General features: G+C 41.6%; 1 protein-coding gene across 11 annotated transcripts in view; it reads left to right on the forward strand.

Annotated features, from left to right (window-relative positions):
* Positions 1 to 26365, forward strand: part of PPHLN1 (periphilin 1) — a 103219-nt gene that overhangs the window by 4945 nt on the left and 71909 nt on the right. For 3 of the 11 annotated variants that reach the window (XM_075930124.2, XM_075930155.2, XM_075930125.2), the window contains exons 2-8: positions 5059 to 5241; positions 9246 to 9295; positions 12520 to 12611; positions 13672 to 13707; positions 13937 to 13993; positions 21206 to 21376; positions 24331 to 24392. In XM_075930124.2, coding sequence (XP_075786239.1) covers position 9295; positions 12520 to 12611; positions 13672 to 13707; positions 13937 to 13993; positions 21206 to 21376; positions 24331 to 24392 — 419 coding nt within the window. In that variant the 5' untranslated portion in view covers positions 5059 to 5241; positions 9246 to 9294. The remainder of the gene's footprint in view (positions 1 to 5058; positions 5242 to 9245; positions 9296 to 12519; positions 12612 to 13671; positions 13708 to 13936; positions 13994 to 21205; positions 21377 to 24330; positions 24393 to 26365) is intronic. The other 8 variants (XM_075930173.2, XM_075930195.2, XM_075930140.2 and 5 more) reach the window with 5 other exon arrangements.

Below are 26365 nucleotides of genomic sequence, written 5' to 3' on the forward strand. Positions count from 1 at the left end.
TAAACATCAGGAACTGAAAAATATACCCAGTGCTTGATAGCCAGGTGAAAAATAAATGAGCTGCCATATATCTAACCCAGTCACCCAACATCATATCTTTCAGATGAAGAAATAAAGTTGTGTATTGTTTGTTGTATCTTAATGCCGACAGTCAGTTTTCTATTACCACATCTTTAAAAATGTTTTTTCTCCCTTTTTCTGTCTTTTTATTTTTGTACCTCCACTCCCTGTTTTCCCTCCTGTCCTATTTAAGATTAAGATTCCATGATTTTTTAACAGATGTCTCCACCTTTGGCTCATGCTTCAGCCCCACCTGGCCAGCCAAAGCCCGACTGCCCATAACTTAGCTTTGTAGAGCCTCTATGGCATAGAGCACTGGGCAGTTGCCCTAATGCTGCTCTGTGTGAATTTCTGTGATTTATTGACTTATTTCCTATGTCCTATTTAATAAAAATATCTGTGCCAAAATCATATCCTTAATCACAATGTATCTTTCCCTGAATTATTTTCATTGTTTCCTCTTTCTTCAACTCCCTTCTCTCTTTCCCTAAGTTCTTTTGCAATGGTGGATGTAGTAATTTCCCCTCTCATTCCTTCTACTTCTTCCTAAATCTCTTTTTCAATACAATTTATCCAGTCTCTGTTTCTCTTAACCATCTCCTTCTGATCATATAGTATTCATATTTTAAAAATATTGCCAAATGCACTTAAGAGATGGAGGACTGAACCTACCAGCTAAAGAAAAGTACAAAAAGAGGGGAGGGCGACAAAATGTCAAGAGGCAACTCTTTGATGATGAGATAATTCTCCAACTTGTGCCATAGAGGGAGAATTCTAGGATTCCTCTTGAGATGTTGTCCTTCAACAAGAAACCTATAGCAAAAAGTTCTAACTATTGCAAAAGTTAATGATGACTGCTAATCATGTATGTCAGCCCCTCCATCCAATTCATGTCTCTAAGAAGAGGAAACAGCTGGTCTAAAATGTAATGGTGCTGTTTTTTAATGTTTGGCAAAGAAAAACAAGTCCTACAAAAATCACATTGTCAAGCAAAAATGTAAAACTTTCATGTGAGCTACATAATCCTACTCTATTTTGTGAGGAAGGAAACCATTTTTCTTAGGTCTGATGCACTAGCACAAAGCAGGACCTATTGCTGCGATAATCTTCTTGCTCTGATTCTTGGCAGTAAGCCACAAAGGGGCAGCTTGTGTTATATTAATAGAATAAGTCTCCCACATATGGTGAAACGCCATTAGTGGAGAGAGTACTTCAGTAAAATCAATCACCACTGACCCAGCGGCAATATAAAGTGACACAGTATGAAACTAGGGGGGTTTCTGTGCTGTTGCAGCACTGTAATGTAGACACCTACATTGAAGGGATTCATTCCGTTGAAGTAGATAATGCACCTCTCCAAGAGGCAATAAGTAGGTCAATGAATGAATTATTCTGTCAGCCTAGCTTTATCTACAGTGGTTGGTAGGTCCACCTAACTACACCCCAGAGGGCATGGCATTTTTTTACAGCCTTGAGCAATATAGTTAGTTTGACCTTGGTTTTAGGTGTAGACCAGACCTAAGTAGCACTGCAGAGTATACTACCTATTATCCAAATAGCATGGGGACATGGGTTTTATTTATTTAGATAATTGGGAGCTCATATAATTGAGAGGTCAGGCACAACAGTGCAGGAGCCCTCTTAGTTGTGCTGTTACAGCTCTGCTCACTCCCATAACAGTGGGGGGCTACAGATGGCTCCTTGCATTGCCACTTGCGAAGTTAGGTTAGGTTTGGTATTATTCCTTATGTTTAAACTATTAATTCGGATATTAAAATGCATTTAATCAAGTAAACGTGTAACTGCTCTATATTTCAGCAGCTACATGGTTACACGTGGTGAAGATAGGTGGCTCCGGCTTCCTGCTTGCCCCCTGCAGTTCTTACTTGCCCCCCGTGCTACTGCCTCTGATACGGGGACATGGGAGGGAACAGGCAGCTCCCCAGGCATACCGGGGGGTCGGCGTGTAATCGTGAAGGTTAACTAATGAGCCCAGGCTCATTGATTAACCAAGTATACAGTTACACTTTGACATCCCTATTGGGAACACACAAACAGAAATTATTAAGCTTTGAGCCTCCTGGGGTAGTTAAAGATAATTTAATTTAGTGAAGGACTGTAAATGATAAAATTAGTTTTTTATATACAGGCAGTCCCCGGGTTACGTACAAGATAGGGACTGTAGGTTTTTTCTTAAGTTGAATCTGTATGTAAGTCGGAACTGGTGTCCAGATTCAGCCGCTGCTGAAACTGACCAGCGGCTGACTACAGGAAGCTCGAGGCAGAGTTGCTCTGCCCCGGGCTTCCTGGAATCAGCCGCTGATCAGTTTCAACAGGCTGAATCTGGACGCCAGTTCCGACTTACATACAGATTCAACTTAAGAACCCCAGGCGTCCCCAAGTCAGCTGCTGCTGAAACTGATCAGCGGCTGATTCCAGGAAGCCCGGGACAGAGCAACTGTGCCTCGAGCTTCCTGTAGTCAGCGCTGGTCAGTTTCAGCAGCGGCTGACTTGGGAACGCCTGGGGCAGAGCAGCTGGGGTGCTGCTGGGTTGCTCCAGTAGCGCCGCTCCTTGGCGCTACTGGACCAACCCAGCAGCACCCAAGCTGCTCTGCCCCAGGCGTCCTGATTCAGCCGCTGCTGAAACTGACTAGCAGCGGCTGAATCAGGACGCCTGGGGCAGAACAGCTGTGGTGCTGCCGGGTTGGTTCAGTAGCGCCCAGAGCAGCACTGCGGGACCAACCGGCAGTGCCCCAGCTGCTCTACCGCAGGCGTCCGGAGAAAAGCCTGGTCTGCTGGTGGGGGGGGTGCACTAGCTGTGCCTCCTCCCCCCAGCCGACCAGGGAGACGCGGGCGGCGGACCGAGACGCACTGCGGTCCCGCCGCCCGCGTCCTCCGTGGCTTTGCTCCGCGTCTCCCTGGTCTGCTGGAGAGCAGCAGACCAGAGAGACGAGGAGCAAAGCCTCAGAGGACGCCGGCAGCGGGACAGCTGTGGCGCGTCTGGGCTGTCCCGCTGCCCGTGTGCTCCACGGCTTTGCTCCGCATCTCCCTGGTCTGCTGGGGGGGCTCCCCCCTCCAGCAGACCAGGGAGACGCGGAACAGCTTTTCTCGCCCCGGAGAACGCGGGCGGCATGCCGCTACTCCCATCCTCCGGGGCGAGAGAAACCCCGTTCGTAACTACGGATCCGACGTAAGTGCGATCCGCGTAACTCGGGGACTGCCTGTAATATAAAACAGTTGTTTAAGCAAATAGGCATTCCGGTATGATCATGCATTTAAACTCACATTCTAAGGGGAAAGGATACATGCACTGCTGTTCAGCTTCTGGATGAGCAATGTGGATATAATCCTTTCTTTAACAGTTAAGGATGTAAAAGGGTAACCAATTGCCCAGAAAGCCTTGTCTTACTGGCTTGCTTACCTGGTTAAATGGTGCCTGGCTAGGCTGGGCCCACCACATCATGTTGGCAGGTGGCGGGCCATGTTAATTCACCATCAAGGTACTATCTAAAATCAACCCATTATCCTTTTTATAATAAACTAAAATAATGCCTCTTAAATAACATTAAATCCTCCTTTTACCATATCTGTATTTCTGCAACCGTAATACAATATTTTCTACCTTCTCATTGGCTATTTAACATTAAGCATTGGTCTGGAAATGAAGCAGATGCTATCAGTATAAATAGCATTTTCCAAAACATTAACATTTTGTTTAAAACATTTGTAAAAACCAGTTAGGACCAAAACACATTTACTACATGAACTGGGATTGTGCCCTGATTTACTTCTGAACTGTTTTACTTCAATTTACTCATACTTTAGCATGCTTGACTGTTATCAAACCTGTTTTGGGGAAATGTAAGTTGACCCAAAATTCTATTATAACTCATTTCTAAAGAAAATAAGCATCTCTATAGGCCTATGTGCTCCTAACCTCCCAAGAATACTGTAGGTGCAATGGCCAGGGGAGAGGCTGCAGTCCTGGTAGGCCCAGGTCAGGATGGTAGCCTTCTCTACCCCTTGCACTTGCTGGGATTAGGTGTTGCTGACCCAGAGGCGAATCACAGGGAATCATTTCCAGCTCCCATATCATGGTCCCACCCACTTATTCCCATGAAAGCAGAGCGGTAGACGGTTCTCTACATTGCTAAAGAGCCATTGAGCAGCAGGATGGCTTCCCCTGGCAGGAGTTCTCTGCTATACTCTCTTATACAGAAATAAGGGTTTTGGGTAATAAAGTTTCAGAAAACTAGGAGTAGACTGTGTTAGAAAAATGATGGGGGTCAAAGTTTTCTATTAGTAAATGTAACACAGTCAAAATCTGTCACAGAGGCATTGATTAATATGTTTGGTTATCTGTTTGCATCCCTACTATCCAGTTGCTCGGTACCCAGGAGCAGCCCCCCAGGAGTTGGAGGCCCTCTGCCCCACATGCGGGAGTGGGGGAGCCTGAAGTGGGAGCCGGCTCCTGCTGCTGGCTCTCCTGCATGGGGAGAGCTGCCAACTCCTGCTTCTGCATCCTTCCTCCTGCTGCTGTGCAGGAGATTTAACTGGTTAATTGATTAACTGGGATTTTACATTCGTATTGGAGATGAGACTAAATATACAATATTCAACTTGGAGAGAAATTTTATTGTACTAAGAGGACAGTTATTTCTGAATATAGTGTTACAATATTGGGGTCTGTCCAGCAAATCCTTACAATATGAGTGGTTCCACTGAATGGCAGAATTTCATTACTTGCATGTGGTATTATTGCAGGATTGAAAATAGGTTACTGCAATAGCTGTTCAATGTAACCTTTTGAAATATCAACAGATATTTGTGCAAAAGATGAAAAAAGTATGATCAGACTTACTATGAAGGAAATTTTTGGCTGTATTTTTAAAAATATGAGCCTGTCTGTATTTAGATAAGAATTTTTTGAAGTGCCTGTGTTCTTGTGCATTTTTTGAAAATCTGATTTCCTCTTCTTAAATCTTTGTTCATTCTTAGATTTAAGGCCAGAAGGGAACATGCTGATAATCTAGTCTGAACTCCTTTTATAACACAGACCAAAAGACTTCATTAATTTATGCTCCAAGTCCAATAGCTGTGGTTGAATTAGAAAATATCTTCTGTGGTAACATCCCATCTTGATTTTAAAACGTTCAGTGATGGCGAATGCACTGCAATTTGGTAAGTTGTTCTAATGATTAATTTCCCTCCTGGTTTAAAAAAAAAAGTGCCTTATTTATCATTTGAATTTGAGTTTGTGTTTTTTGTTGTTGCTAAATTCAAGAACCATTATTGTCAAATTCCTGTTACCCATAAAGTATTTAGACTGTGATCAAATCACCCCTTAGCCGCTTTCTTGATAAAACAAAATAGATTGGCTACCTCTAGTCACTAGAAAATCCTACACATAGGAACTTAGTTATTTCCTGTTTGAAAATTTTGGTCTTCAGCTATTATATTTATAAATGTATATTAGTGCACATCACTTAAGGCATGAATGATTTAAAATTTATTAACTTTTAATCTAAATTTGGTTTTTCCTGAATAATGCTACGGGTTGGACCACTCTGATCTGGGATTCTCTGGTCCAGTAACATCTGTGGTCCATGAGCAGCTGGCTATGGAGTCATGGTAGCCCAGGGGCTGGTTGTGAAGCCCCAGGGCTGGCTGCAGAGCCAGCAAATTTGGGAGCAGTCAGGTCCGGACGATGCTGGGCCAGGGAGGTCCAACTTGAAGTTTTTGTACTAGACCTTTTAAAACTATGACATTTAAAATTGCCTGGGATATTGGGCTACACAGAATTACTTCACGTGGACTAAGCAAAAGGTAAAATAGGTTTAGACTTTCAGTTAATCACTCTTCTGTAAACTTTATTCTATTTATCATTCAGATATCACAGTAATTGTTACATTAGAAATACCTAGGTACACAGATCTGTGATTTCTTCTACAGCTGGACCTATTGGGACTAGAATATTTCCTTTAAAGGAAAACTTCAATATAAACACAAAGTAGTTTAATTATAGTGGAGAATAAAAACTCAATTTTATTTTCTCTGAATTGGATCAAAGTTTCTTTATTTCATTTGAAACTCAAAATAAATTATACCATTAAATTTTATGGTTGTGTGTATATAAATAGCTTTCGTGATAATTTTAAGAACAGTACCATTTTAAATTTTTATGAAGCAGCTAACACCACTTTGTATATCTTTATCAGCCCAATTAAATCAATTTATTTCATAATAAATTCTCAATCATGATGATTTTTGACATTTTTAAAAATACATATACATTAGGTAGATACTGCATTCTTAAGCCCTTTATAAATGATTATAGGCCCTCCAGCTTGTGCAATGGAGAATTTTCAAGGACAAGAATACTACAGTTTACAAGCATAATTGTAATTTGGAAAACTAGACATGGAAAACTAGACACTAGTGAAGCTAGTGGAGGAAATAAAAAGATGACAGAATTGATTAAATTCTGTCAGGGTGTGTCTACTCTGCACCCCTAGCTCGAATAAGATGTGCCAAATTTTGAAATAAACAGCTATTCTGAAATGTCCCTTAGTCCTTGTGGAATGAGGTTTACAATACAGGGATATAAGAAAAGAACAAGCCTGTTATATTGCTAAAGACATGGGATAGCTATTTCGGGATAGGAGTTATCCGCAGTATAGACATAACCTCTGTGAGTATAGAAAATGCTCCTTTCAGATTCAGTCCCCTTAAAGGCTCTCACTGTTTAAAGGAATAAAACAGTTGTGTGTAGTGTATTCAGTGGTGACATGTCGCAAGTGAACTTTCTACGTAATGATTTTGTAAAAATATAACTTCCTTTCTCATCCTGACTTCATTTTATTTTTTCTTTTTCTTTCCTATGATAGATCACTGTATATATTTCTGAAGTTGTCTTCATCAAGTCTGGTCCTTTTCTCTCTTTTTCCTGCAATGTATTTACTTCCTCTCTTTTTCATTTTCCTCCTTATTTCTTTGTCAGTACCACACTTCCCTATTCTGTCTTATATAATCAGTTTGTCTGCCTATTCATCCCATCCATTTGCCCATTTGTAGAAGCCAAAGGATAAAACCTACTCTCCAAAGACAGAAACAGGGGCCACACTACAGGGACAATGCTCAGGTGAAAAGGCAGTATCTTTTTACACTTTTCATGTGTGAGTGGAAAGAAGGTGATATTTCCCCTGACTACTTGCAGGTTCCATCTTTCATAGTATTCTCTGACTAGAATGTGTCTGTAGTTAGCTCCCTCTATTGCTGGTTGTCAGAGGAAGCATTTTTTCTCCTTTCCACCTGCAGTGACTCCTTACTTTTATGAGAGATGTGGAAGGTGTCCCTGTTGTTCTCTATCCAAGTTTCCTCACTGATGTGATAAGTATGTGTACCTGCATTCTACTCAGCCTGGCTTCTCACAGTGTTTTCTGTCCTGTTCTTTGCCTCTCTTTTTGAGGGCTTCCACTCAGAGCATTCTGAAGCAGCAGCAGTGTATGATAATCCTTGCCACTTTTGTTACTACTTAAAGTGCTGATAAGACTATGGGCAAGTGGAATTTCTGATCGCTACATCAAGCAGGTGGCATTAAATCCTTGCTGATAACCACACACATCTGAATACTGGAAGTGGTTTAAATGGTCAAGCAAAAGAAGATTCTGCATTCAGTTTGAATTTGTAATGCAGTAGCTTTTGAATGCTACATCTGATCAATTCCAAAATTTTAGGAAGTGGTTTAGGCATCTGTGGCAAGAACCCTATAGATTTTGGTGAAAATTGGAAAAATTAAAAGGTAGACATGAGACCCATAGTTGTAGGGATGAGAGAAGGGGTGGGGTTGCAAGGAGTCCCTGAAAGAGAGGAAATAGAATGGTGGCACACATGGAGCTTGTGGAGGGGATGGAGGAATACAAGAGTCTTTGATGGATGTAATGCACTTAGCATATAGAAGCAACAACGTGTGCAACTATTTAATGTTAGCCACTACAATAGAGAGGAGATCTGGGAATTGAGCGATTTCAAAAAGTGATAAGGGTGCCAAACACCTTAGAACATTTGGCATTTAATATAAAAAATTTAGAGAGAGGAGGATGAAAGGCCCATCCAGTTCCATTATAATCAACTCAGAGGAGACCTAGTTACAACAGTTCTATTTAGTAGAGTAGACAGGCTAAGTTTTCTAACTGGGACAAATTTTTGCATGTGTTCTGGTTATGGAACTTGGTTAAAATCCCATCTGCATTCTGAAATGGAACCAAGTTATAAACAGGTCCATTGACTTGCTTGTAATTATAAGATAGACAGGGTCAAATGGTGGAAACTAGCATTGTGTACAAACTCTTCACACTGCTGGGGAAAGTGCTATCTCATGGGGAGTTAGTTTAAAGTTATCAAAGGGAATTTTTTTGTTGGCTTCTCAAACTTCGTTGCACGGTGACTTCTTCTGACAACAAAAATTACTTTACAACCCCAAGAAGAGGGACTGAAGGCTGAACCCACCCCTTGCTGCCATAGACAGAGCAGAGCTGAAGCAAAAGCCTGAGATCTTCAGTCCTAGATGGCGGAGCTCAAGTTACAGACCTCTACATCTGGAGCTGAAGCCAAACCATGAGCTCCATGCCGGGGCTAAAGTCTTTAGCTTTAGCTTCAGTCCTGGATCTGAAGAAGTCTAATGCCAGCCCTGATGACAGTTACAATTTTGGGCCCTGACCCCATTTTAACAGCAGTTCTCAACTAATAGTTGTTAAATTGTGCCTCCTGGGCCGCTGGTAGTTGTGGAGTACTGCTTGGTCACGTATTGCTGGTTCTTATTTCTGCCTTTCTAACCAGATTAAAACAGCTAAAATACATTAAATATTGCAAACAGGTCAAACAACTCTTGAATAATTAGTTGTGAAACGTAGAGACATTGAAAGTAGATATTTTTGAGTAAACTGGCTACATGTTGTACTGGTTTAGGATAGTGAACCATTCTGTACTATTTCATGAAGATGGAAGAAAAAAATATTGAATCATTTCTAGCCCATCATTTAGGTTTTGGATTAAAAAACAACAACCCTGATTAATTTGCTTAGTGAATTCTAATAGCAAGACATCATAATTATTATATTTAAATGTGCTGGGTTGATTTTTTTTTTTTTTTTTTTGCTAATGTACTTTTGTTTTTAATTTCATAGGAACTAATTGAATGGGACTTCAACCACTGGTTGATAAAATAGACACAAAAGTAAGTGGTACAGATACAAATTTTGTTTTTGCTATTTTGCAAACTATATATAGCTAAACTGGTACTACTTCTGGTAGCAGTTAAGCTTATTTATTGCAGTATTTCTGACTATAAGTTGAACCTCTCTGGTCCAGGATTCTCTGTGTTGGACCACGGATGTATGCTGGACCCTGGACCAGAGAGCCTCAGCAGGGAGCCGTTGGCTGCAGGGTGCCGGCAATCTTGGGACTGGCCACGGAGTCCCAGCAGCAGAGGGGTCTGATCTCTCTTGGTCAAGCAAACTCCCTCCTTCAGGACTTCAGAGTGCCAGATCAGGGAGGTCCAACCTATAGATTTTGTAGCTATTCTTTTTTTTGTTTTGTAATCCTGAGTACAGCTGATTTTTAGTTTTTGTTTAGTATTTTTTTCCTGGTATAAAGTTACACCAGAAAGTTTCATAGGTCCTCACCTTCTAAATATTGGTGGATTTTTCTCTCTTTTTGGAATGTACTCCTTACTTCTTCATTAAAGACTTTCTTCATCAAAGAAGAAAGAGTCTGTACTATGGGAATCTAGGTAGGCTATGTTTCATTTATTGCTGCTTTCTCCTCTGGATCATTCTGTTTTAATAGTTGGAACTACCATTACCCAAGAGGAAAAATAAATATGATTTTAACATACTCTTATTTAATTGAAGCAAAATGCAGGACAATGTAGCACTTTAAAGACTAACAAGATGGTTTATTAGATGATGAGCTTTCGTGGGCCAGACCCACTTCCTCAGATCAAATAGTGGAAGAAAGTAGTCACAACCATATATACCAAAGGATACAATTTAAAAAAATGAACAAATATGAAAAGGACAAATCACATTGCAGAACAGAAGGAGGATGCGGGGGGGGTGGGAAGGGGGAGGAAGGAAGGTAAGTGTCTGTGAATTGCTGATATTAAAGGTAGGGAGAGTGGGATGTTTGTGAGTTAATGGTATTACAGGTGATAATTGGGGAAACTGTCTTGATAATGGGTGAGAAAGTTCAAAGACTTGTTAAGTCCTTGTCGGTAAGTGTCGAATTTTAACATGAATGACAGTTCAGAGGATTCCCTTTCAAGTGCAGATGTAAAAGGTCTTTGTAGCAGAATGCAGGTGGCTAAGTCATTATTTAATTGACAAATCCTTCTTCTGTATTTTCTATATCCATCCCATTGGAATTTTTTTTTCTTTAAATTTCTTGCCACATCTTACTGGATCTCTTCCATTTGGCTAATTGTTACATGCTGGATTCTCATGTTTTCTTATTACAATAAAGGTTGTACTCCACTCTAGGTATGCTTTACATACATTAATTAAGAAAGAAAATTCTTAATAACTTCATTTCAAGAAAAAGATTTTGTGTTCTATCAGACTGCAATTTAAAAAAATATTTTTTACTCAGAGTACTTTTCCATCTGATATCAAAACACATGAAACATGCTATGCCTTACAGCTCTCCTTTGAGTGATATATCATGCTTTGGTTATTTTACAGATTGCTAAATTGATCCATGGAAAGGCTACATGGAAATTGAAATGTATTTTGGAATTGTTCAACTTCATTAGAAAATGGAGTGTGAGACTTTTGCATTTCTTGTCTGTGATTTTTAAGTGCAATCTTAATGTGCAGTAACATTTGTGTGCTGGGTAGGTGGAGAAGACTTCTGAACAAGTGGTACTGTTTGTACTGGATTGGCGCTGCTTAGGGTTCCTATGTGTCTAGTCTTCAACTGGAAAGTCTGCTCAAACAGGGAACTAATCACTGTTGGTGGGGGAATGGTAGCTTGTTGTCTGGGCCTGAAGTGGTGACTCCTGAGGCAGCGAAAATACCCTAGCTCCTTTCAGGAGTGTAATTTGCAGCATAGTGTGGAAGACCGAGTGCTGGGGTCAATGGCAAGTAGGCTAAAGAGCTCTTAGTGGGAATGGAACAATCACTGGGAAGGAAGGAATGACAACCAGTGCTTCCCCTGCCCATGCTTCCAGGCAGCTCTGGGGAGGGGAGTGCTGTAGCAGGTGGTGAACGGGGCTGCTGGGCAAGCCAGGCAGAGGGAGGTGCAGGGCTGCCTAAGTGCTTCGATGAGGCTGTAGCACTCTTCTGACCTGCACTCTCAGATGGCCTAGTGAAGCTGGGACTTGCAAGTACTTTGGGGGGGTGCTCACGCTGGAGTTGTGGGGGAGAGCAGTGAGCAATGGCTGCAGGGGAGCAAGCAAGGGATGGGACTTCGTGAAAAGAGGCAGCACAGAGGGCCAGTTTTAATGTATTAGAGAGTTGGCTGTCTTAGTGCTGCAATTTTGCACATCATGTGAGGAAGCTCTGTAATTTCATTGAATAAACATGTGCTCACTTTCTTAGTTGTTGCTACACACGCATTGAGTCTTCTTTGAACTGCACTTTATAAAAATCAGAACAAGATTTTCCCAGCCTAGCAAAGGTGTTAGACTGTTTTCATGCCTAATTGCAACATTCACAGTTCAGGTATAGAGAAAGTACAGGCAGTCCCCGGGTTACATACAAGATAGGGACTGTAGGTTTGTTCTTAAGTTGAATTTGTATGTAAGTCGGAACTGGTACATATTGTAGGGGAAACTCTAGCCAAACATTTCTCCAGAGCTCAGTTTTATTCTCCCACACCTCACTTCCCTCAGTCCTTTATTCTCAAACTGAGGTATCTGCTGAAAAAAGCCGCTCCGCGTCTCCCTGGTCTGCTGGGGGGGGGGGTCGCTAGCTTCGCGTCTCCCTGATCTGCTGGGGGGAAGCAGCTAGTGCGAGGTTGCCTCACCCCGTTTGTAAGTAGGGATCCGATGTAAGTCGGATCCATGTAACCCGGGGACTGCCTGTATATGATTGCTAGGATAGTCAATAATTGGGTTTTTAACAGTCTGGGGGTATATCCAACTTTTGTGCCACTATTAATATTTACCAAGTCTTCAAAATAACTTAGCGTCTTATATTTTGGATGCTTTGAGCAATGATGTCAACAGATTTCCAGGCTAATGCTATTTTAGAAAACAATGACAATGCTCTTTTTTTTTTTCTTAAAGTAGATAGCGTCCAGTGTTAGTTAAGCCTTTTCAAAAATAACATAATACTTTTCTCTTTCTGTGCATACTGTGCTATCTAAGGACAAGTAGGAGACTTCTTATTTTGACACTTCTTGCTTCTTACCTGTGCATAAAATGTATATTTTTGACTGATTTGAATTTTTAATCTGTAGTGGCATATAGAAAAGATGAAATGTGGTCTGAAGGCCGATATGAGTATGAAAGACTTCCAAGAGAACGACTCCCACCAAGAATTCATGCTGATGTAAGTATATGTTACATTGTTTAAATATTGAGTCTTGTGCTTTTTTAAAATTAGTGCTTATTAAAACTGAATCTTTTCACTTAAATAAGAAAAAAAATGATTCCATGTTCACAGATCATATTGTTGCTGACTAACTTTTAAGGCAGTGGTTCCCAAACTTTTTGGCATCACACCCCCTTTTAGATTTTTGAAAAACCCTCACGACTCTCTCCCCCTTCACCCCCTCCCCCTATAGCAGCAAAACTTATTGAGGAAAAAAGGAACTGAATAGGACAGCAAAACTTGATGGGGAGGCTGGGTTGCCTCGTGCCCCCCCTGGAATTTCTTCATGCCCCCATGTTTTAAGGCAACGATCCTGCAAATGGATCTTCCTAGGGAAAGCTTGTGCATTTGTGGGTCTCCTGAAGTTAACATATGGATGATAGGTTCTGCCCACATAGCTCTTTGTATGGACTCAGGGTGCTATTCACTGGAAGTACTTCAAGTAGATCATTTTCTATACAGATATGTTCAATATATTTTGCATTCAGTTAAACATGGGTTGTTCAGATTATTCTGGGTTTTACTGAAGCAATACAACTTACTGAAAATAATTATCTTTTTTTTTCTTTTTACTTTCTCGTATCGAATTTTATAACTGGCTGGAAGTTCATACTGAACTCAAGGGCTTGTGCAGAGCAGTAAAACAATGCTGTTGATGCATGCAAAGATTAAAGAAAAAATTTAACCTTAAGTGTTGAAATTACAAGTTAGCAGCAGTTGCCTACTAGCTCCATTATTGGAGCATTAATTACAAAGGAAACAGTATAGTAATGAAATACAGTCTGTTTGCAAACTCCATTCTATTCTCAATTCTAAGATTAGAATTTCAGCTACCTATTTTAGGTCTCTAAATTAAACACTAATTTACAGAATTCTACAAAAAAGGACAAAGTAGGTAAGATTTTCTTTTATCTCTGAATATCCAGAGAAGAGATCAAATTCATTCTTAAATTTAGCTTTTGAGCTGTTGCAATTAAATAGAATTTAAAGACCATTTTCTAAATTATTCTACTTACAGGGTACACAGTATGTACTTGGCAACATAAAACCTCAGGTATCGGTGCCTGCTGTTTACTTTATCTCCTCTCTCTCTTCTTAGTGAATCTTGGAGATTTAATGGTTGTTCAGTTAACCTGGGCTACTTTTTGTCTTTCTTCACCCACCTCTCTCATATTCTCAGCCTGCACTTTTTGTAACTAGTGTCACAAGGTGTCTATGGCTCTTTCTGTTAATTAGTGTATTGGTGTATTGGCTATTGTGTGATGTTGTAACTTTCTTTACAGGCATCAGCAAAATTTCTCCATTTTCAACAAACTGGAAACCAGATAAGTTGGAACAGGGTATTTAGTTAGATACGTTGCTCCTTGAGTAGTCTTACCAGCTATAGAACATAAGGAAAGGCAGACGGACTTTTACAGATACTAATTTTTTTTAAACAGAGTAATATTTGGTTTGTCTAACAATTTGCTCATTTAATGTAACCATTACAGCAATAAAATTTTTTAAAACCAATTTTATTAGTCTTTAAATTGCTTTATGATACAAAAGTATAGCATTCCAAAAAAATCAGTGGAAAAACTTTGGTTTGCCAATTTATTATACTGTTAAGCTAGGATGTATGACTACTTGTGATGTTGATAGCTACTGAAAGGCATTTTCTTCATCACTAAATGTAACATCCAGAATTACAGAATTTTACTACTCAGGGCAATGGGTTTTTTATTAGTTCATTCATAATTGTCAGTTTTCATGGCTGATGACAGAGATTAATGTTTTTCCTAGCCTGGAATGTTTTATGTCAATTTTTAATGACTGGCACATCTGTGTGTCTAGTCTCTACTATTCAGGATAAGAACTTTAAGATTGGTCTAGAAATGGAATGTAATGCATCAGAATAAAATCTGTGGTAGAATGAGAGTCAGATGATCTCAAATTATGATAAAATGCCAGACAATAAGATTTTGCAGGTTTGCCCACTTGGGATGTCAACGTGTAGTTGACTATATGATTAACTGATTAAGCCTAGGCTTATTGGTTAATCTTGTCGACTATATGCCTTTTCCCCACATGCACACCAGCTTTCTGGTGCCGCCTGCTCCCCCGCCCCATCCCACTGCTGCCTCTGTTGGAGGCAGCGGGGGAGGGGAGGCTGCTTTGAAGCAGCTTTTTTCCATACGGAGCTTAGACCCTCCCTTGGTCAGGGGCTTCTGCCACCCTGTGCTGCTACCTCTGTATCAGAGGCAGCAGTGTGGGGTGGCAAGCAGCCGGTCTGCGTGGGGAGCAGTTTTCTAAACTGGCTACCCTCACGGACCGACTCCAATCTGGCACTGCGCACTGTGCCTCTGATAGAGAGGCAGCAGTGCAGGGGGCTTCTTAGGCCTGAGCTCATTGGCTGCCAGCCCCGCCCCCAGGAACTTTCAAATAGTTGTATAACAGATAAGAATTCATGCAGTTACACAACTATTCAGTTACCTGATATCTATCATCCCTATCGCCCCCACACTGCACAATATTGTTCACACCTTACAATATTCATACTGTTGGAATAATTAGAATAGTGTTTTCTATATAGCATTGGTAAAGTTTGTCAGCAAGCTTATTTATAATATAGAATCATAGTATACTAGGACTGGAAGGGACCTCGAGAGGTCATTCAGTCTAGGCCCCTGCCCTCATGGCAGGACCCAGTCCCTGATAAACATTTATCTAACCTACTCTTAAATATCTCCAGAGATGGAGATTGCACAACCACCCTACGCAATTTATTCCAGTGTTTAACCACCTGGACAGTTAGGAACTTTTTCCTAATGTCCAACCTAAACCTCCCTTGCTGCAGTTTAAGCCCATTGCTTCTTGTTCTATTTTCAGAGGCCAGGGAGAACAAGTTTTCTCCCTCCTCCTTATGACACCCTTTTAGATACCTGAAAACCTCTATCATGTCCCTTCTCAGTCTTCTCTTTTCCAAACTAAACAAACCCAATTCTTTCAGTCTTCCTTCATAGGTCATGTTTTCTAGACCTTTAATCATTCTTGTTGCTCTTCTCTGGACCTTCTCCAGTTTCTCCACATCTTTCTTGAAATGTGACGCCCAGAACTGGACACAGAATAACGTTGGCGTTTTTTTGCAACAGCGTCACACTGACTCATATTTAGCTTATGGTCCACTATAACCCCTAGGTCCCTTTCTGCCGTATTCCTTCCTAGATAGTCGCTTCCCATTCTGTATTTGTGAAACTGATTGTTCCTTCCTAAATGGAGCACTTTGCATTTGTCCTTATTAAAACTTCATCCTGTTTACCTCAGACCATTTCTCCAATTTGTCCAGATCATTTTGAATTATGATCCTATCCTCCAAAGCAGTTGCAACTCCCCCAACCTTGGTATCGTCTGCAAACTTAATAAGCGTTCTCCGTATGCTGATATCTAAATCGTTGATGAAGATATTGAACAGAACCGGTCCCAAAACAGACCCTTGTGGGACCCCACATGTTACTCCTTTATAGCAGGATTATGAACTGTTAATAACTACTCTCTGGGAATGGTTATCCAGCCAGTTATGCACCCACCTTATAGTAGCCCCATCTAAGTTGTATTTCCTAATTTATTGATAAGAATATCATGCGAGACCATATCAAATGCCTTATTAAAATCTAGGTATATCACATCCACTGCTTCTCCATTATCCACAAGACTCGTTATCCTATCAAAGAAAGCTATCAGATTGGTTTGATATGATTTGTTCCTTACAAATCCATGCTGGCTGTTCCCTATCACCTTATTATCGTCCAGGTGTTTGCAGATGATTTCCTTAATTACTTGCTCCATTATCTTTCCTGGCACAGAAGTTAAACTGACTGGTCTGTAGTTTCCTGGGTTATTTTTATTTCCCTTTTTATAGATAGGCACTATATTTCCCCTTTTCCAATTTTCTGGAATCTCTCCTGTCTTCCATGATTTTCCAAAGATGTTAGCTAAAGGCTCAGATACCTCCTCTATCAGCTCCTTAAGTATTCTAGGATGCATTTCATCAGGCCCTGGTGACTTGCAGACATCTAACTTTCTAAGTGATTTTTAACTTGTTCTTTTTTTTATTTTATCTTCTAAACCATAGCATTCACTATGTCAGGCGTTCCTTCATCAGACTTCTTGGTGAAGACCGAAACAAAGTCATTAAGCATCTCTGCCATTTCCAAGTTTCCTGTTACCATTTCCCCCTCCTCACTGATCAGTGGGCCTACTCTCCCCTTGGTGTTACTCTTGCTTCTAATATATTTATAGAATGTCTTCTTGTTTCCTTTTATGCCTGCAGCTAGTTTGAGCTCATTTTGTGCCTTTGCCTTTCTAATCCTGCCCCTGTGTTCCTGTATTGTTTGTCTATATTCATCCTTTGTAATTTGTCCTAGTTTCCATTTTTTATATGACTTCTTTTTTATTTTTAGGTCATGCAAGATCTCCTGGTTGATCCAAGGTGGTCTTTTGCCATATTTTCTATCTTTCCCTTTGAAAAACTGCCAACTCTCTTCAGTTGTTTTTCCCCTCAGTCTTACTTCCCATGGGACATACCTACCAGTTCTCTGAGCTTACCAAAATCTGCCTTCCTGAAATCCATTGTTTCTAATTTGCCATTCTCCCTTCTACCATTCCTTAGAATCATGAACTCTATCATTTCATGATCACTTTCACCTAAGCTGCCTTCCACTTGCAAATTCTCAACCAGTTCCTCCCTATTTGTTAAAATCAAGTCTAGAAGAACTTCCCCCCAGTAGCTTTTTCAACCTTCTAAAAGGAAAAGTTGTCTCCAATGCAGTCCAAGAACTTATTGCATAGTCTGGGCCCCGCTGTGTTAATTTCCCAACATATATCTGAATAGCTGAAGTCCCCTATCACCACCAAATCCTGTGCTTTGCATGATTTTGTTAGTTGTTTAACAAAAGCCTCATCCACCTCTTCTGCCTGGGTAGATGGCCAGTAGTAGACCCCATCACCCTTGTTTTTTACCCCTTTTAGCCTAACCCAGAGACTCTCAACACATCTGTCTCATATATCCATTTCCACCTCAGTCCAAGTGGGTACATTTTTAATATATAAGGCAACACCTCCTCCCTTTTTCCCCGCCTGCCCTTCCTGAATAAGCTGTACCCTTCTGTACCAATATTCCAATCGTGTGTATTATCCCACCAAGTCTCTGTGATGCCAATCATGTCATATTTGTATTTATTTATTAGCTCTTCCAGTTCTTCCTGCTTATTACCCATACTTCTTGCATTTGTATATAGGCATCTAAGATACTGATTTGATCTTGCCTCCCAGTTCTGCCTTTTCCCTATTTCCAATCCATCTCCCAGGTCTCCATGATCTTCACTTACCTATGTTTAAAGCCCTCCTCACTAGGTTAGCCATCATATCAAACAATCTGTGATCTTGGTATACCTTTTCCTGCCTAAAGTTTCAAAACATTAGATTGTAACTATAACTTGAAAAAGGTTTGTTTTGGATGTTTGTTTTTCCCCTCAAGGTTGCATGTACAAATGCAGGGGGCATTCCTAATAAGGTCCATTTGAAATTTAGCTCTTAGCGCTTTAATGTAGATTGGTAATAGAAAGGAAAATTTATAAGTTAAGGGCTGGCTCTCCAGCTTTCATTTACTTTTTTACCTACCAACAGTTCATATAATTAGAACCCTGCATGGATACAAATTTGTATTCCTAGAAATAAATCGGTATCCGTGGAACCATAGAACTCTCCTAGGAGCCGTGGCAGCAAAAGTAGCAGAAGAGGGCTGCTGTTCCCAGAAGCCAGTGCCCCATGCCAGCAGATCCTACAGCATGGCTGTACCGCCCACAGGTGGACACCAGTCTCACGGACAGCCATCCCTGGTTGCGCTCTTGTGTTTAGGTAGTGTGCACACCCCCATACCGGAGAGTCCAATAGCTGGATGGAAGGGCTGGGGCTGTGAGTGGTACAGCTGTGCTCAAGGAGCTGCCAGTGCAGGATGCTGGTTCTGAGGAGGCGGCAGCCCCATGTTCTGCTCCTTTCATCACTGCAGTTTCCAGGAGAGCCCTGCGTTCTGCAGATAGCTATTTACCATGGATATCTGCATCCGTGGACATAAATTTGTATCATGCAGGACTCTCTATATAATACGTTCAACTTCTAAAAAGCTACATTTGTTTCTTAACCAATGTGTGCTTGATGACCTTAGTAACCAAACTAACGGTGTTTCTGCACTGGTGATGACAAAAACATGGTAATCTGTTAGAGCAGGGAACTAGCTGACTTCTTTATCCCTCATACATGATCTGTGTGCTTCATAGTGATAGTGGAGGCCTATCACAAAAGGAGAAATACTGCATGAAATGAACTTCTTAGTGTGTGACAGGATATGGCACATTGGCACAATAGGAGTGGATAAAGTAATACTCTGCCTCCGCCTCCATCCCCGCATTAGCTCCTGAATAATAAGGTGTCATGGTCAGGTCATGGGCCTCCAGACATAGGTGTCAGAACTAGAGTCACTAGTCATGAGACAGTCAAAAATTGCCTGTTGGGATACCGGGAGGTCAGAATCAGGAAACACACTGTAGATCAGAATCACGAGTCAGGAACTGAGTCAGGAGACAGACTGGAGGTTGGGAACTGGAAGTCAGATGCCAGAAGTAAGATGGGTTGGAATGCCTGGAAACTAAGCTGTGGAAGCAGGAGAGCAAAGCAGATAGTGGGGAACAGAAATGGCTAGCAGCACAGGTGCTGACTTTTTTTTTTTAAAATATGTATAGATGGGTGTTTACTTCTCTCCTTCTCCCTCCACCATTCAAGCAGTAGGCGGGGCCTCAGGCTAAAGAGTTTAAGCAGGAGCAGGTCTTTGGGGTGGAACATGGATGGGGCCTCAGGGGAGGGAAGGAATTGTGGGTGGGGCCTCTGGAAGAGGCTGAGTGGTGGGCAGGGCCTTGGAGAGAAGAGGATGGGGGCTCTGGATGAGTCCCATGAAAGGTTAATCTAGTCCTGCTGGTGCTGGGTGCTTCCTCTTCTCCTCCTCCCCATGGAGTTGGTACCTATGTGTAGTGGGGCCAGGAAGTACAAGACACCATTGTCCAGAGCAGTTTCCTATTCCTACTACAGGCTTAATAAGGGCGAATCAGCCACATTTGGACTTTGCCAATGGGAGAGTGGGCAGGAGCCTTTTGTTGTGTCTGGGATTCATGGGTCTCAGGAACGCTATTAGTGGAAGTTTGGAACTTGGCTGCTCCCATGGAGCTTGTGAACCTAGATTCAATATCCTTGCATTATGATGCAACCCCAAAAAAATTCATGTTTAACTTAAAGGGAACAAAGTGGTCTAACCAGGCTAAACCATACTTAAAGGCTGGATATCTCTTCAGTTGATAACTGGTATATTAAGTTTTATTCTGAAGGAATAAGTGTTCACTTTAAATCCATTGTCAGTGTCGCAACTGTGTGTCATCTCTGTTTTGTTGGAATATATAATTCTTCATTATATGAAATGAAGCATTATGCATTCCAACAAAATAAAGATGACAGACTGTTCACTTTAAATCATTGTCAGTGTTGCAACACTTTTTATTTAGGAAAAAAATACAAATATAAAAACTAACTTAAATGCATCCTTTGATCTTGTGCATTTTGTCAGAATTGTTTTCCTTCTCTATTCTGATTGATCTCCTTTGAGCAAGCACTTCCTTCTCTATGTTCTGTATTTTGAACACACTGTTGCAGTCATATAATAAATTACATTTATTGACAAGCCCTTATTTGAGGCCTGGCAGAAATTCATTTTCTTTATCACTGTCATTTGTGAAATTGGTGGTAATATAAATTGGAGTAATTAAAAAAAAAAAAACTACTGAGACCTGATTTTTAGGGTTTGAAATCCAACTCACAGACAACTTTTGTGACATTTCCCCATAAACACAGTCGCTTTTGCACAAAATCTTGCCACCTGTCTACACTGGCCGTGAGTATTTGCACAAGAACACTGACTTTGTATTGTACAGAATCAGTGGTTCTTGCGCAAATACTGCGACGCTCCCGCTCAGGGATAAGCCCTCTTGCGTAAGAGGGCCAGTGTAGACAGCCAAGTTAATTTCTTGCGCAAGAAAGTCCGATGGCTAAAATGGCCATTGGAGCTCTCTTGTGCAAGAAAGCATCTACACTGGCATGGATGCTTTTGCGCAAAAGCAAATCTTTTGCGCAAAGGCACATACCAGTATAGACGCTCTCTTGCGCAAATACTTTTAACGGAAAAACTTTTCCGTTAAAAGTATTTGCGCAGAATCATGCCAGTCTAGACGCAGCCAAGATGGCTGGGATGCTACATCAAAATAGAGACCATATAAATGTAACGTGTTATCCATCATCAGGCTTACTTGCTGTTTTTTGTATGTTTTCTTCCCACATAACTATATAGCCTTTTAAAATATTGAATGGCAACATTCTTAAGAATAGCCCCATTCCCTCTGCTTTTTAACATTTGTGTTTTACTACTGGAAATCTACTGTGAAAATAAAAAGTAGTTTTATGTTTTGTGTTTTTAGGATGACTACCATAGAGTAGTTAATGTTGCACCCAAGAAACCACCATTACTAGATAGACCTACAGAAGGAAGCTACAGTAGATACGATGATTATGGTCATGCTGACTACAGAGACTATGAGGAAGGCCGCAGTTTTGCCCATGAACGAAGAAGTGGCCCACCACATAGAGGGGTATGTGGTTTGATTTTTCTCTCATGAATGTATTGCTTGTCTTCTCATTCATCCTTTAATCTGTGCACAGTTAGAGGCAATGTCATCTCAAAAATGGTGATAGACATTCCACAGAGATTTCAACTACCTACACCCCACCATTAACCTCAGCCTGGACCATTCCACATGAGAGATCCATTTCCTGGACATCACAGTACAAATCAACAATGGAAAATTAGACATCACCCTTTACAGAAAACCCACTGACTCATACAATTACCTACATGCTTCCAGCTCCCATCCCGCACACACCATACGATCCATCATCTATAGCCAAGCCCTTCGATACAACCGCATCTGCTCTAATCCCACTGACAGAGACCAGAAACTTCAGGATCTCTACCAAGCATTTATAAACCTCAACTACCCAGCCGGAGAAATAAAAAAGCAAATTGAAAGAGCCAAACGAATACCTAGAAACCATCTACTACAAGACAGACCCAAGAAAACCAACAATAGAACACCACTTGTCATCACCTACAGCTCCCAACTTAAACCTGTCCAACACATTATCAATAAATTACAGCCTATACTGGAACAGGACACTAAACTCCAAGAAGCTCTGGGAGACAGACCCATAGTCTCCTATAGACAACCACCTAACCTCAAGATGATTCTTACCAACAACCACAGGACATACCACACTAATACCAACCCTGGTACTTTCCCTTGCAACAAACCCCATTGCCAGCTTTGTCCACATATTCACTCTGCTGACACCATTATTGGGCCTAACCAAGTGAGTTATAAGATCAAGAATACATATTCCTGCGCATCCAGAAATATAATCTATGCTATCATGTGCCGAAAGTGTCCGTCTGCTATGTACATTGGACAGATGTCTCAGACACTTTGCCAAAGAATCAATGCCCACAAAACAGACAGTAGACAGGATCACAAAGAAAAAACAGTTTCTTGCCATTTCAACCAGAAAGGACACTGTCTCAATGACCTAATCACATGCATCCTACTTCAGAAGACATTCAAATCTGCACTTGAAAGGGAATCCTCTGAACTGGCATTCATGCTAAAATTCGACACTCTCCGCTGGGGACTGAACAAAGAGCCCAACTACCTTACCCATTACAAAGATAGCTTCCCCAATTATCACCTCCTAATACCATTAACTCACAGACATCTCCCCTTCCCCACCTCTAATATCATTAACTCACAGGCATTCACCTTCCTCCCCCTCTCCCCCCCTCCCCCCGCATCCTCTCTCTGTTCTGTAATGTGATTTGTCCTTTTCATATGTGTTCATTTTTTTTAATTGTATCCTTTGGTATATATGGTTGTGACTATTTTCTTCCACTATTTGATCTGAGGAGGTGGGTCTGGCCCACGAAAGCTCATCATCTAATAAACCATCTTGTTAGTCTTTAAAGTGCTACATAGTCCTGTATTTTGTTTCATCTCAAAAATAATTTCTCCCTGAATGTTTGTCAGCATTATCATAAATAAACTGAAAGGTTATGGGGGGAAAAAAACATATTCTGCTTTTGACAGTTCAGGTTGGACCTCCCTGGTAGGGATGTAAGCGACTAATCGCATAGGCTTATCGGGTAGTTAAGTTAATACTTGACTAGTTGCTCCTCTTCCAAGTGGTGGGGAGCAAGAGCCAATGCTGGGGGGAGCCTGCGGGGCTCTTGCTGTACTTAAAAGGCAAAGGCGCTGCAGTCGGGACCTGGTGTGAGCAGGGACTGCTTGATTTCCCCTCCACCCCCCCTCCCCGCACCCTGGGTTCCTCGCTGTGCCTCTGCCTTTGAAATATAGCAAGAGCCCTGGGTTTCCCTCTATGCCTCTGCCATTGAAATGTAGCGAGAGCTCTGTGGGCAGCTCTTACTACATTTAAAAGGCAGAGGCGCGAGTCAGGATAGTGAGTGCCCCTCCACCTTTATTGACTAACCAATTAGCTGATTAACCAAAATCTAACATCCCTGCTCCCTAATCTGGCACCCTTGGGACTGGTCAAACGAGAGAGTTTGCTGGAACTTGGGAGGTAAATTCTACTCTCCTCCGTCCCCCAACTTGGCTCCACTCCTAGCCACTTTCCACTCCTGGCCACCTTTCTCCTGCTGGAGTGTGCTGTCCTGCTGGGCTCCCAGACTTTGGCCCTGCTGGACTCCTGGATGCTAGCCTCACCAGAGTCTGCTGCTATGCTGGCCACTGGCCCGGAAGGGCTTCTGGTTGCTGGTCCTCTACTGGGACATTGATGTTGCCAGACCACAGATGTTGGTGGACCAGAGAGTCTCAGTTTAGAGAGGTTCAACCTGTACTTTGTGTACAGTCACTTTTGCTTCTAAGTCTGTCATAATTGCAGGGAAATGATACTACATTGTAATGTGCCTGCACTTCACCAGGTACACTGGGATGGGACAGCACAGCAGTGCAATATCCCACTCCCTGGACTTCTTAACAAAGTCTGTTTGGGTTGAACATAAGTGACCAGAAGCCCCCTCTCTTTCCTTTTCCCTGCATATTTTTCTAAGTGGGTTTGAAGTGAACAGCTGGGAAGTGGCTTGGAGAGGTCTTCCACACATCCCAGATGCTTGCATGTGCAAGTTAATGGGGTCAGTTAAAGGCAGTTAATTTTGTGAAACTTGTCCATCTATCATTCTGATTTCCAAGGCAGTAGATGCACAATCAATGATCATTTCTAAAAATTGGGTACCTCCCTATCTTATTGAGAATTTTGAAATATACAAAATAAGAAAAGTATAGCGCGTGGGGAGAAAAGGTCAACTAGTAGGAGAGAAATCTCTTAGATGGATTAAAAAGAATTCTGTGCTATAAATCCAAGGTTTTTTTGTAACATGATAGATAGTGAGCAGGTTTTATTTACTCCTAATTGTGTCTTACATCTATATTTTGTTGAGGTAAACTTCATATAACCATCTCTCTTTCCTATATTGTAGGAGGACCCAGGGTACAGATGGGCACGGGAAGACTATCCCGTAAGTCGACAGGCCGAGTACAGGTATTAATGTAACTTTATAAAATTAATCTCTTTTTGCATTCAGTGCCAACTTTTTAAAAGACTCGATGGAGTCTCACTGAACTGGGATATTTCCCAGGACATTGCTGGGAAACATTAGTATAAAGATAATAAAGGGTAATAACTTGCTTCTTAATTTGGGCACTGTTGCATAAATTCTCCCTTATGCAATTCCATCTGCAGATCCTCACTTTACAATTAACAAGCTATGCTGCTTGAGCTACAAGTCTATTAGTAACTGTAAACTTTTGGGATATGTTTGTGTATCAACTTCAAATCTGAATATTTTTCTTTGAGTGCTTGCTCATATAATAATTGAAGTGTGCACATACCATGTGCATGATTTCCAGAGAGTTTTTACCCTAACTGTTACCCATTGGGTTGACTGTAGAGTCCCCTGGAGCAGCTCTTGCTGACTCAACTTCACCTTAGTTCCTTCTTATCACCAGTGACAGCTGTTGGGACTTGTGGCTCTCTTGGTTTGCAAATGCCTCCTCTATCTAGTACTTCCAGATCTTTGTTGTGTTAATAGTTAGATTAGTAGTTGTTAAGTCAGTGTTAGTTATCAGCAGAAGATAAAGTGGGTTCCCGTTGGGATCTGGGGCATGCCAAAGTTCCAGGGCTTCAAAATCCTGCAGGTCTTGCCTTAAGTTATGTTTACGGGCAACCACCATTGCTCGTGTCTCCAGCGCCTGGGGGAAAGCTATCAGACTGACAAGTGCAAGATCTATAAGGCCTTCAAACCATCTACTAGAAAGGAACGGGACTTCTGCTTGAGGCAGATCCTCATGGAATTCACTCTGACCTCTGACAAAAAATCCCCCTCCAAGCAGCTTTGATGCAGAGCACACCTACTTTAGCATTCTCGGCACTTTCAGTTCCCTCTGTACCTCTGGCATCAGCATCCCCTGAATGCTCCCAGACTCTTAGCACTGATCTGCCGTTCCCTCCTTGCACACAGAGTCCAATTCTCTTGGATTCTCCAAGGTGTGAACTTTTGGTGTTGGGCCCATCATCCACACTGGACACCTTCAAAGCTGTGCGAGGCCTCATTGAAATGATGCAGTCCCCTCAAGCGACAAGACCACCACGTCCCGCCAGCTTTTATGGGGGAAGCCAGCTGGTCTGACTTGCATGTCAGTTGTACTTGTGGCACTGCTCTTGCAGTCAGTCCTTTCTGAGCCAGTCCTGCTCGAGGGCTTCTGTGGAGAGCAGGCCAAGTCCCCAAGGAGACTTTGGGGTCTTCACACCTCTCTGACTGTTCCCACAGTCGGCAACAAAGACCTTTTACATCTGCACTTGAAAGGGAATCCTCTGAACTGTCATTCATGTTAAAATTCGACACTCTCCAAAAAGGAATGAACAAACACTCGAACTATCTTACCCATTACCAAGATAGCTTCCCCAATTATCACCTCTAATACCATTAACTCACAAACATCCCACTCTCCCCACCTCTAATATCATCAATTCACAGACACTTACCTTCCTTCCTCCCCCCCCCCCCCCGCATCCCCCTCCTGTTCTGAAATGTGATTTGTCCTTTTCATATGTGTTCATTTTTTTTTAATTGTATCCTTTGGTTGTGACTATTTTCTTCCACTATTTGATCTGAGGAAGTGGGTCTGGCCCATGAAAGCTCATCATCTAATAAACCATCTTGTTAGTCTTTAAAGTGCTACATTGTCCCGCATTTTGCTTCACATAGGTGAAGGCATTCTTGGCTGCTTTTTGACTCATTTTCCTCTCCAGGAAATCTGCAGGGCTGTGTTGTGGTTCTTGGTCCATACCTTTACATTGGACTACACTCTTGTACATCAGTCCAGATAGGATGCGGCTTTTGGGACCACGGTACTCAAATCAGCTACACGTTGATGCCAACTCCTTTCTCCTGGATAAGGCTTGTGTATCACTTGAATTGGAATACGTATGAGCAAGCACTCAAAGAAGAAAAA

This window comes from Pelodiscus sinensis, chromosome 1, assembly GCF_052426305.1.
Source record: "Pelodiscus sinensis isolate ZL-2025 chromosome 1, ASM5242630v1, whole genome shotgun sequence".
NCBI lineage: Eukaryota > Metazoa > Chordata > Testudines > Trionychidae > Pelodiscus > Pelodiscus sinensis.